This window comes from Anthonomus grandis, chromosome 1, assembly GCF_022605725.1.
Source record: "Anthonomus grandis grandis chromosome 1, icAntGran1.3, whole genome shotgun sequence".
NCBI classification, from domain to species: Eukaryota; Metazoa; Arthropoda; class Insecta; order Coleoptera; family Curculionidae; genus Anthonomus; species Anthonomus grandis.
This window is the reverse complement of record NC_065546.1, coordinates 33,879,427-33,892,893: the sequence shown is the minus strand read 5'-3', so window position 1 is coordinate 33,892,893 and position 13,467 is coordinate 33,879,427. Positions and strand designations below refer to the sequence as shown.

Below are 13,467 nucleotides of genomic sequence, written 5' to 3'. Positions count from 1 at the left end.
CTTCTGTACCTTTTAATAATGGATTTTCTGTTATTACTGTTAAATCCTTAATAATAACATTAGGTACCGGCGTAAGCTCTGTAAAACAACCATTAGTCGAGAAATTTTCATTTTCAGAAGGTAAAAGTACTAGACTATTATATGATGAGCTAGGCTTCGATAATTCTTGTACGGTCTACTGATTGTACGGTCAAATTTAGAATTTGTGTATTAGGTTCGATAAAGCTATTATCTTCCATTTCCGAATAATCAGAAATGTTGGCATCAAGAGTACCGATACCAGATTTATGCATAACCTTTCCCTTTAAACTCAACTGCCTTATTTGTTCACTTCTTGAAGACATCTGTAATATATAAAGTAAATTAAAAATTAAGAAAATGGATGTTTTGTTTGATTTATTGTGAAAATAGTACTTTTTATGTGATAGCAAAAACTTGTATCTCCACAATATCCCTATTTTTTAGTATTGTAAGTAAGTTTAAGAACCTCGTATCTCAATGTTTTTAACATAATAATATAGTAATACCTATTAAATATTAAATAAATTATTGTAAACTAGTAAAAATGAAAGTAAAGGTAAGTAGGTAAAAAATGGTTCTAACTAAAGTTTTGCAACCTAACCTCAAAATAATATTTACTTAAACTTGCCTTTATAAATCATAAAATTAGAAACCATTTAAAACACCGTATTCTTAACACTCACAACATTATTTAGAACATTAGTACTTACCTTAATTAACAATATTTTTAATCAAAACACATAAAAATAAACCATCTAAACGCCGCGTAAACCAGTGGCGGCTCGTGACATTTGACTATGGAGGGGCGCGCAAATCCAAATAAATATATACTTACTAATAAATAAAAAAATATAACTGGACGTACCTAAGTATATGTTATAATATCTGAGACATGACGGTTTGCAGTCATCATGGGCAATCACAAAAAGTTTGCACATAAATGTCTTAATCTGGCAATCAAAAATAAAGAACATTGTTACAAAACAATCGCATTTACACATCACGGAACCTCGCACGAAAATATTTTTGCCACCTCTCTGCAGTTTTAAAAACAATAACAAGTAACTTTAAAACGTGAAGAAAAATTATACTTTCGGCAAATGTTTCGCCAAGATTATTTTCTAAAATAAATGAAAGCAAGTTCATAGCTCCAATATTTTGTGAGAAATCTGGTCTTGAGTAAATGACTTCTAGTTCAGTTCTTAATCTAATTTTACATAAAATTGGATAAAAAGTAACTACATTATCTAAAATATCCACTGGAAAGGTCTTGTTATATTTTGGATACGCTTCTTTATCGAACAAGTTAGCTGCTTGAAGATGACCTCGATAGGAAAATCTGTCCTTCGCTTGGGAAACAACTGTATCAAATACCTCTTTTGCAATAATACTTCTTAAGTTATCGTCAGTTCTTCTTCTTTTGACACTTTCAAAGTTTAATTCTACATTAGCCTTAATATTATCGGTGTCATTCTTATTTTGGCAATGCTTGATTCAAATATCGACAGATCTTAGAGAGTAATATTTAAATCCGGCAAAGGTCTGCCTAAAGTCTTAATGTTTACTTTTTCTTTCAGTGAAAGATTTGAAAAATTACAGTTAATTAAAAAGCTTACACGATTCATTATTAAATTTCAATAATAATTATTGTATTGTTCACTCTCGAAATACTCACACACACACAAACTATCGATCACGGAACCGATTAAAAACAAAATTTTGCCGAATAAACAACAAAAAACGTCTTCCTGCCGCCTGTGGTCCGATTTACAAAACATTAAAACAAACGCCGAATCCACGATAAAACTGGGGCGCTAAATTTTTGCCGCTATCGGTAACCAGCGTGATAAAAGCCGAGAAGATGGGTCGTCGAGAGTAGCTTTTCGGCCAAATTATGGACGCGGATGTGAGCGCGCCCCACGACAAATAGAGGAAGATAGATGAGCTGTACCTTGCGCGAGACAGAGAGCGGTATACGTAGGATGCCAGGAGCACTTTGGTTGTTGATTTGAATATCGCATTATCTCCTATAGTACGGGCGCTTGTGTTATACGTTTAAACGCGGGTTGATAAAAAATATATCTAATATAATTAATAATTACTGCACACGAGTTTGAAATTTAAAATAAGTAATTTTTAATGAAATTATTGGGGGGGCGCGCGCCCTTGCGCCCCTATTAGCAAGCTGCCACTGGCGTAAACCAACACACGTGTTTACATGAAAACAAAAGAAGATACGAGGTTTTGACACCTCAATTTTTCCTTTCGCGAGATACGAGGAATTTAAATTTAGGACAGCGCGTGATCTTTATTAACTAATGGATTTACTTGGTTTTAAAATCGATGAAATATGGATTTCTAGTCACGGTAAACCTCATATCTCAAAATAGATATATTTTGAGTTACCAGGTTTTAACATCTGGGCGACGATATGTAATTTTTATGTTTTTATTTTACAATTTTAAATCACTTGGTTTCACTGAATAACACTGTAAAATACATAATTTTAAAAGTATTGGTTTTTTATAAACATTTTTTTTCTTAAATTTGGAAAAAAACGTGGCATTTGATATTCGTTTAAACAGTAAAAGTAGTCAATTTTAACGTTATTAACACTTCTCTTGAGTGCCTGTAAAGTCCTTTTACTTGATCATAAGTGAAATAATAAGATTTAAGTACTTTTTTGTCTGCAAATGAAGAGGGTTGGTGTTCCATTAAAAAAAAAGAAAAAAAAATCTATCCGGGGTTCGGAAGCCTTTCCGGGTAGCGGGTTCCAATATTAAAAATAACTCTGTAAATTTTTTTCTCCTTTGGTCATAATTTGTAACAACAAATCTTAGTAAATTTCTAATATTTACTGTTAAGGAGCTGTAACGCCACCAAGTGGTTAAAATGCAAAGCTTTGTTTCAAAGAAATTAGTAGTACATAAAACCAAAGAATAATTTTCTAAATTGTTGCTAAATGTCCTTAAATAAACGAATTTTTTCCCAGAGTTTTCAAGCTACGAGCCATGGACAGACAGCAGCGACTGCAGTAGCACCATCGATGGAAGGACAGACTCATCTTCCGATTATGCCTCCTCTACACATAGAATTCTTAGCCAATAAATTGTCAACGCTAAACGAAGAAGTTAGGGTGTGAAACGGAAGTCGATCGAAAGAAAAATAAAATAAGACTGCCCACGTGTTTCGTCCACCCCTTGCACCCTATTAAAATTGTGTAGTCAATCATTCATATTTATGTTTATTAAATACTCTATTTTTACATGTAATATAATTTTTACTAGTTTAGAATTTTTACAATTCCGTTTAACATTTGTTTTACTGTAGCTATAATTACTTGAATAAATTTGTTTATAAGACAATAATCCCTAAAATCAGACGTTAATTGATAAATAAACAAGTTGTGAATGCAACTACAGGTACCAAAATTATTGAAAAATAAGTTTAAAAATTAATAAAAATATCACAAAAACCATATATTTTTGTTGTTGTTTGTCATGACACCTACTCATCATCGGTGATCTCCGTTTCGTCAACGGTACTCCAAGAACCTAGAAAATACGAGATATATTTAACATATAACCGCTTTTTCTATCACACTTACTATCACTTAAACTGCCATCTGAATGTTCTCCATCTTGTTCCCTATGCCTGTTAGAAACGTGTCCTTGCCCCTGAGGTCTCGCTTCATTCATCGGTCTAGGAATTTGTCTCATTTGTATGTTTAAGTCCAATTGCATCCTCACGTCTAGCACCATAAATCCGACGGTTATCAGCAGGGGCAGCCGGAATCTGCAGTCCCACGCCAGTTTTAAGAGGAAAAGAAGGGGACTTGCTGCGCTCATTTGGAACTAAAATCATTTATTATTTATATTAATAACCTGGTCGATATACATATAAAAACATATAGAAATAAAGGTAGCATCCTCTTTTTTAAGAATAGTATAGACACTTTTTAAAAATTGAGTCATAAAAATAATAATACAATGCAGGAATAATTCGTGAAGAAGATTGAAAGTTTAAAAATAAGTAAAGAGCAGACACATTTGGATGGTTACAGGATGGAAAAATTAAAGAAGACACTGAAACTCTTACAGCCGCACAAGACCAGGCTTTAAGAACTCAATTTTATGAAAAGAAAATATTGAAAATAAATAGTGACGGGAAATGCAAAATATGCCAACAACGAGAGGAACATATTGATTATATTGTTATTACATCTCCATTATTAGCGGGATGCAGTTTTCGCGGCAGTGTACTACTTTTTTATAAAGATAAAGATACCGTTAACAGAATTTTCATAGCCCTTTTAGTTTTTTTAAGATACAAGGCATTTTGTGAAATGTTGCATTTCAGGATTGAGTAATCTGGAGATTGTGGAGACCATCTAACAAGTCCGTTATTACTTGTCGATTTAAAATCTTATACACCATTTGTCTGCCAAACTAAAACTTAAAACTCCGAAACGCCCTGGTATGTTCTCAAACAGTAAATGCTGATTTTTTATGACAGTTCCTGGTATTGTGACCAGTCAAAATGCCCGCAGTTTTTGCTGTACATACCACTGGCAAAACAGTTTCATATAGTTGTACTATAAAAAATTTGTATGGATGATATTTCTTCCAAGATCCACTAAGCGTCGGTTTTTGCCACCCCAATTTCCTTCTCATTTTTTCTACATGAAGTTGAATGTATTGCTTATATCTCCAAAGCTAGCAAATATCTTCAAAACGGTTTATATTTTGTATAAAATATATAAGCGCATCATATTTTTCGTAATTTTCATACAATTATTCGAAAAACTTGACAGATATCAATTAAATAAAAATGAAATAATTCAAAAAAACCGATAAGATACACAAATATTTCAAATTTATTTTTGTTTCTTGTCATAACAACCTACTTTAAATTATGCATTCATTTTAAGCAAATTGTCATTTATTTGCATGTTTATGAAAAAAAGTGCATACTATTATGTATTTTTGAAACGGTAAACGAAAGACAGATTTTATAGTCTATAAATATATAGTGTTCTATTTAAAAAAAACATAACTTTGGTTTATAACTCAAAAATAGTAAATATGTAACAAAAATTATCTACACTACTGAATTCTGACGACAAAATCTAAACGAATATTTTTTTTTGCTTTTCGATAAGTTGAAAGAATAACGGAGATACGAGGCGGGTACTTAAATGCAACATTTTTAACAATGCCCTGTATCTTAAAAACTAAAAGGGTTATGAAAATGTTGGCAACGTTAAAAATAACAAAGATACTCCGCAAAAGTATCCAAAATGGAAAATATGCAAGAAATATCAAATTTAATCCATTTCTACGGACAGCAAATACCCACGGACAGGACAATTAATGCAAATAAACAATCTATTATTATTAGAAACAAACCATAATAAGACATGAGATTTTCTGTTCCAGATGATGACAAGTCTGCACAAAAGGAATTGAAAAATACTTAAAATACGGAGATCTCGCCATAGAAATAAACCCAATGTCAAAATCGAAAGAAAACCTGTTGCAGTCGGAGCATTGGAAAATACATCAAAGGTGATTTCTAGACTCTTCCAAAAAATCCAGAGCAACCGTAATAATATACAATAAAGTGAGAACAGAGAAACCGTAAACAATGAAAGAAAACGAAACTTACACATATCTTGAATTCCAAAAAAACACCAAGATACACCACACAGAAATAAAGACACAATTAAAAGAACAATGAAACAAAGATTATGGGATTTTTTTTAAAACTCCACTTTATTCACTTCAAAGCCATCAACACATTTGCAAGTCCAATACTCACATACTCGTGTGGTATAATCAAACAGGCCTGGAAAATATCCATATACTTACTAGAGCAGATGAAATATAAGAGTTGCAATAAACAAAAAAGGAGGAAGCGGCATGATAGATATCGAAGAAGTACATACAAAACAGACGCAGCAACTTCGGAAATTCTTCCTTTGTAACCAAACACACTTTAGGTAGTCTGCAAAGCTGAGAAAAATTACACATCTCTTGATCTATCCTCAGCCAGTCATCCATCAGATGTGTATACCCAACACAAAATATAGAGGAAAGACTTAATAAATGGACAACAAAGCAACTACCTAGAAAACATATACAACATACAGTACGACCACACATCAAAAAAACTCTCGTGTAATGACCCTTAACATGGAAAACTTTTCCCTGAGAGCGGGAAAGATTTTTCCTCGCAATACAGAACCACATCATAGCGACGCGAAAATATATAATAAAAGATCCAGTCATACACACCAATATACAGAAAACGATAAATCATAATAATGATACATGCAAAATCTTAGCAGGAACCCGCAAAGAAATATAAGCTTATGTATCAAGAGCTAACGACCCCAACATTCAAACTAAATAAACTGAAAAAATAGCATATTTCTTTGAAAAAAACAGAAAAAAGTATTTACACTGTACTGTTAAAAAAAAACAATAATAAGAAGAAAACAGTTAAATAAAAAGAAATATACAGCCTACTAACACAACCCAGACGTACAGTATTGAGAAGAGAAAAAAAATTAATTAAGTTATCATCTGTTGTAAAAACTTGGTGTATTGATTTTTAAAAGAATAATGACCGGAGCCAGCCACCAGCAAATAATTTACATTGAGAAATTCCACTGCACTGTAGGCAAGTAGCAGTTTTCTAATTTTGTTTGTTTTGTTTGTATAATTAGTTTAACCTCGTCCTGAAGTTGAAGATACTATCCTGCAAGCATTTGAAGATGATCAAAGTTGCTGATGAAAATGGTAGGAAGGAAGTTTAAGTAGGTCATGCAGCTTGTAGAAAATATTCTTGTCACAGTACAAGGACTTAAAGATGACAATCCTATAGGCAGAACCCAGTTTTAGCGTTTTCTCTTAACTAGTGACATTGAGAATGAACGGTTCCTGAAAAGCATTCTATGGACGGACGAATCCAATTTTTCACCATTACAAATTTTCACAATTTGGATAAATGTGCTAATGAGCAGGAAAATCCACGCTGAACAATAAAAGCTGTCTTTCGAATTGAAATTTGGACCGCCATTTTTGGATAATCTTCCTGAAAAATTCAACGGCGAAGAAATGTTCTACTGGAATAATTTGAAGGAGTAGAATAGATGTTCAGCTCATTTCCATCGAGACATAAAACAATATTTCGATAGTTTTCCAAAGAGCTGGATGGGCAGAGGTGGACCAGTTCTGGGACAGGGTAGCTCCCCTGACCTGACACCATTAGATTTACATGCCCTGGGGGGAGGACTACCGAGTTACTTTATGCTCAAAACAAAGCATGTTTACAAAGTTTCTTTAGTTTTATGATTAAAATTTAATTTTTTCTGTACCAATAAAAATTTCAATTGGATACATAAATAGGTTAAACTCATTGAAAAGGCCATAATTAAAGATGTTTATAAATTTATTGCGAATACCTTCCAACCACCCTGCATTGAGCATAGGTATTTTTTTTCTTTTAATCCTACTGGTAGAATGCAAAAATGGAAAAGATTTTTTATGTCTAAAATTACAATAATATAAAATACAATTAAAATCAAAGTAAAATCCAAAGACAAATACTACTTATAACAGAGCATAAATAGTAATTAGAATATTTTAAAGCAGTAACAACTTTCAGTTCACATCTACTAGTAACATGTTCTATTAAAATTCTTGACATGTCAAGTCGTATTTCTGAATGTTGAAATGTTTTTTTTGGAAAAAAACCATTTCGAAAAATGGAAAATATCTTATTTGAGCAGTAGTATTAAAGTTCAAATTTATTTCCATAATTTTCATGGCATATTGGAGGTATGGTAAGTATATCAGTCTCTTATGAACTATATTGTTTATACTATGAAACAGGTCAGTGTTCAGACTTTAATTTAAGTAAAGAAAATTGAAGATTAACTTAATAATTACAATTACTAAATAAAAGCCTACCTTAAAGATAGTAAGTCTAGTGTCCTAATGCCCCATTGAATTTGATTCTTCTTCTTGGTGTTCTTCAATGGTATCTGTAGGGTCCTGATCTATTAATAATAATTTATATTTTTTTAAATGTTGCTTTTCTTAAACTTTGAAAATAGTACATAGATTATTGATAATGATAACAGAAAGGAAGGTACTAGTATGCAAAACTATAGGGTTTAAATTTTCACCAAAATGCCAGCAAAAGAACTTGTTTAGACCACTTTACAACATTTCAAAGTCTTTTTAAAAAATAAATATGTTTGGACATTTGATAAAATAATTTTAAATGACTAGAAATTGCAGTATAAAATAGTTCTTTATGTAACAAGTGTGTGAAATGATCCTTTTTTGTAATAATAAAAGGGTAATTTACACATGTGTAATATACAAAAAATTTTCTACTACCAAAGAAAACATTAAAAAATTGTATTATGTACTAGTGCATAAAAAAAAAACATCAAAACAATTTTGACAAATTATAAATTAAATGAAAAAAGTCAAATTACTTTTTACGCACTAGTAGCAAAAGAGAATTTTTTTGGCACTAGTGCGTTTTATAAACCTTGTGAAGTGTGTAAAGTGAGTACTTTAATGTTTGTAACGTTAAGTAAGCCTGTTGATTTGCTGTAACACCTCCCTAAAGCTGGACTGAAGCACTGAGAAAAGTTTCTTCTCAAAAAAATTTCTATTATTTATACAAAATTTTATTATTATTATTTTATACAAAAAAAAAATATTCTTTTATTATTTCAGAAGCCTGCATTAAAAAGGTGAATCATTATTAATTTTAAAGAATTTAAAAAAAGTGGTCTTATGTGCAAAATTGTTTGATTTCATAAACACACAGATGGCTTGTCAAAAAACACTTTTAAGGCATTCACATGTCTACAAAAAGTAGTGGTTTTAGTTTAGAGTACTAAATAATTTTAGAGCATGTATTTAATTAGTTTTAGACTACAAGTAGGGTCAGTACACCGGTTATCCGGCCATCACTAGTTCTCGGCTTTTTTGTAACTAAAAGCCAAATATTAAGGAAATTTATTGCTATTGGCCTGCTCTGAATGATAAAATCGTTTCCCGCATCTTTTTTCTGTCAAAAACGCCGGGGCTTAAGATGACATTACAAATGACAAGCGCGCGAAAAATCATTTAGTTGTCGACCTTCCAAGCAACGTGTGTGAAAAGTGCAATTTTGCTTAGTGTTGTGAACCAAATAAATAGTAAGTCTCTTACATTTTTTTTGTTTTAGGTGAATGTAATATACATTAGATTATAAGGGAAGGGTTAAAACGTGTAAATATATTGCTAAAATTTAGCAAAAAATGATTTTACAATTAAAATATTAAGTGGCCGCGATCCGGTTTAAAAAAAGTTAACTTTTTTAGTTCTCGGCCAGAGGGGCCGAAAATTAATTTAAAAGGTTATTTTTCATTTTTAAATAAAACTGTAAAAAATAAGTGTTATAAGGTTTTTGTTAGTTTTTACATTTAGATTAACAATGCTTCTTTTGTTTTTGAAGGTGGTAGACAATGGTACAGTGAAAGCATCTTGTCGGACTTGCATTGTCTTATTTAATTATTGTAACACGACGTTTCGGTTGGTAAGTATCTCCAACCGTTATTTACACTTGATAACGGTTGGAGATACTTACCAACCGAAACGTCGTGTTACAATAAATAAATAAGACAATGCAAGTCCGACAAGATGCTTTCAATGCTTCTTTTCTGATATTAGATTGCGGCCTGCAAATTAAACTGAAGATGGTGTTTATTTTAATAATAAAATTATCCTGAAAGATAGGGGCCGAGATCTGGCATTTTTTGGCCATTGTGAATATTGCGGGAGCCGAGAATTGTAGAGTTAAGTCATTTCGGTTCTCGGCCTAAACGCAATTCTAAAAGTTTTGATCCTAACTTTTTTTTCAGTGGCTAGATCGAAGAAAAAAAGAACCACTAATACCAAGGTTATTCGACCCAATCCATCGAAGGTTCGAAGGAAACTGTTTAAGTACAGTAAAGAGAATTTGAAAAATGCACTTTTTGAAATTAGAGAAAACAAAATGCCAATAAGGGAGGCGAATATTTGGTGTTCCCAGGGCGACCATCCAAGATAGGATAAAAGGGAGAGTACCAGACGTCCTGCGAAAACCCGGACCACCTCCTCTATTAACTGTTGATGGTGAAGAAAAAATTAAAAATTGGATTGTTAATCTGGCAAAATGCGGTTTCCCTATTACGAAGCAGATGCTTTTTGATACAGTGTCAAAAATTAACGCTAATTCTGGTAAGTGTTTATTTAAGAAAGGTGTACCAAAACAAACGTGGTTTTCAAATTTCTTAAAAAGAAATCCCGAGATATCCCTGAGGGATATTTGTCTTACATAATGAATGATCCAAGGAGGATTTTCAATGGTGACGAGTCGGGATTCGCACTGTGTCCATCCAGTGGGAAAGTTTTGGGTCCTAAAGGTTTTCATAATTTGCTGACTGTTAAACAAGGAAACGAAAAAGAAAACATTACTGTATTAATAACTTTCAACGCTAATGGAAATTTTGCCCCCCACTTGTTCTATTCCCATATGTAAGACCACCTAGGTCTGTCATTGACAATATGACCAGTGGATGGGTTTTGGGAAAGTCTGAAAAAGGGTGGATGACATCGGATGTCTTTTTTGAATTTATATGTAACGATTTTAACAATTGGTTAATTAAAGAAGAAATTCCAAAGCCTGTAATTCTATTTGTGGATGGGCATAAATCCCACCTTAATATTGCAATAAGTACATGGTGTGACGCAAACCAAATTATTCTATATGCTCTACCTCCCAACACTATGCACATGTTCCAGCCGGCTGATGTTAGCGTATTTAAGCCAATGAAATCGGAGTGGAAAAAAACTGTTCATAATTGGCAAAGAAAACCATAAAAATCTGAACTGCTCTGTAACCAAAATTAATTTTTGTAGCCTGTTTAACGAGATACTCTCTGAACCAGAGAGATTCGAAACTTCAGTAAAAAATGGTTTCAGAAAATCGGGACTATTTCCATTAAATCCCGATGCCGTAGATTACAGCAAATGTGTGGCTGATAAAGCAGTAGAGATAAATAAAAGTAAAAGAAAATCAATCGAAAATATAACGAAGCGTGACATAATTTCTTGCAAAAAAGTTATTAATAAAATAAAAGACAATTTAACATCCTACCGTATAAATGTGGACGTAGTGTTAAGCGAAATTAACTTACTTGAACCACAATGTTCTTCAACCTCGAAAAAAGATAACCAAAATAAGAGTAATAAATCAGAAGCCAGTTAAGAACTATTAATAGATGTAAGTAAGGGTATGCTTAACATTGATGACAAAAATCAGATATTATTCAAAACAACGACCTTGATACTGACAAATTAATATTTGATCTTAACTCAGATCTCAATATCCCTGATAAATGAATTTTCTGAAAATCAGCAGGTAAATTTTTCATCTTTTGTTGATAATAATTTGAATATTGACACCGTAAAAATTCTATGACCAGCTCCTTTCTAAATAATGGTAAAGATGATCAAGATGATGATCTTCCATTGATTGATATTCCTGAAATTTTAGTGGCTCCTACACGCGGTACAACATTTAATGATATTTTTGAAACTGAAGTAGGAAATGTCCCAAATGTTGTATGTGGTAATGAAAATAATACTAATAATCTTGACATAATCAAAAAAGGTAGTGCAAAGATTAAAGAAAAATGGTGCCACGAGGAAAAAGACAAAAGAATACTGTCGTAGAGAAATATCAACGAAATTAAGGAGAAAACAATAGTTTCCAACAAAATAAATCAGAAGGAAAAATTTCAAAAGAAGATGGGAAGAACCAGAAAAACAAAAAAACTGCGGTTCAAGGTACTGAAAACATTGATAGAATGCATGGTGCATTTTCCGAACATTTAATATATCCTGAACCAGTTAAATGTTGCAAAAATACAAACCGACCGAAAAATGAAAGAGCACCAAGTGCAATTAGCAGTGACAAATGGAGGGAATATTTAAAAAAAAAAGATCAGGAAAAAGAATTTAAAAAGGCTGAAATTGAAAAAAGAAAAGAAGAAAGAAGGAAAATAAAGGAAAGGAAGAAAGAAACAAAAATTGAGAAAAACAATAAGAAACAAAATAAGAGAAAACCGGATTTAGAAGAAACAAAAACCAAGTGTGATGAATGTGATGATGTGCAATAAAGTATTTAGGTTTTAAGTTTTCCATATATTTATTAAGTTTATCTATAATGTACTATATTACTTTGCATTTTAATGTGAATAATTATACTAGAGTATCCTGTTTTGTTAAGACTGATTAGTTTTAATATCATTGCTCATTTTACCTTCAATATTTAAGAGTATTTATCTATAAAGTTTTTTATTTAAATTTAACTGTTTATTTTTAATAAAACTTGTTTAAAAGTAAAATTTTACACTGATTTTCTTTAATTTAAAGATGGGTAAGTATTTATTAACAAAAACTTTTTTAAAAATGTGTAACCCTACATAGAAAAATCTAGAATATTTATTAAATAAAATAGGTTTTGGGGTGGCCGAGAACCAATACAAAAATGACCAAGAACTGTGAGGGGGGGCCAAGAAACAGTGAAATGGCACTTTTTTTAGTTTTATCTGGCTTTACGCTTAATCTTTGAAAAAAAAAACTTACACAAATTTCTTAATTGTTAAAAGCACTTTGACTAACATTTTGCATTGGGTAAAATTAAAATTCAAAGCCTCCTTCTATGTTTAATTTGGTTACAACTCAAAATTTCCATTAAAAAGCCGAGAACCAGTGAACTGACCCTAATTAGACAAGTTTAAGGACATTATAGTGTGAATTTATTCTTACCGTCTTGCCCCAACTGGTCGTACTTAATAAATTCAATAATCTCGCCTTGATTTAATGCCTGTTTTTCAGGTAAAATGTTCCTCAAAATTAAAGTGTAAGGCTCCGAATGTTGTATGGGCTCGTCAAGACCTGTTATTTCTTGGCTCGTTTCTGACTGTAAATGAGGCTCCTCAGACAAAAGCTGTCTCATATAAAACTCCCTTTTATTTTGTAGTTGCTGCAAGAGGTTTGGGTTTGTTTTTAACTTCTTCAATTTGGATTCTAAAAATATAAATGGATTGTGAGAATATATAAAACGAGGATTTTTATTCCCTACCTAAACCGGCCAAATACTTCTCGTGGTCTGGTAATTTGCAATCAACGTCCGGTGTAAAATTATCTTCGAATTTTGTTTGAATATTTTTCGGAAAATCGTCAATACGTTGTTGACAATTTTTCCATGGATCCATTTTGCAAAAGAAAAAACGCGTTTACCTGACATGTATAGCCATGACGTCATTTTAATTTATTCCGTTTCGGAGACTTTTTCAAAGTAAGCGCGGCCTTAGGCTGAAATGTCAGC

The 13,467-nt window shown here is 31.9% G+C and overlaps 2 protein-coding genes across 4 annotated transcripts in view; one reads left to right on the top strand and one right to left on the bottom strand.

Moving 5' to 3' along the window:
• The window catches only part of LOC126734650 (tubulin monoglutamylase TTLL4-like), a 58,985-nt gene extending 55,661 nt beyond the window's left edge, over positions 1-3,324 (top strand). For all 3 annotated transcript variants that reach the window (XM_050438351.1, XM_050438355.1, XM_050438361.1), the window contains one exon: positions 3,014-3,324. In XM_050438351.1, coding sequence (XP_050294308.1) covers positions 3,014-3,163 — 150 coding nt within the window. In that variant the 3' untranslated portion in view covers positions 3,164-3,324. The remainder of the gene's footprint in view (positions 1-3,013) is intronic.
• On the bottom strand, positions 3,246-12,965 carry LOC126734909 (uncharacterized). The gene is made up of 4 exons (XM_050438748.1): positions 12,906-12,965; positions 7,998-8,086; positions 3,629-3,875; positions 3,246-3,575 (listed from the first exon to the last, which is right to left on the bottom strand). The coding sequence occupies exons 3-4, from the start codon at positions 3,867-3,869 to the stop codon at positions 3,529-3,531; spliced, it is 288 nt and encodes a 95-aa protein (XP_050294705.1). The 5' UTR covers positions 3,870-3,875; positions 7,998-8,086; positions 12,906-12,965; the 3' UTR covers positions 3,246-3,528.
• Between the last annotated feature and the right edge of the window lie 502 nt (positions 12,966-13,467).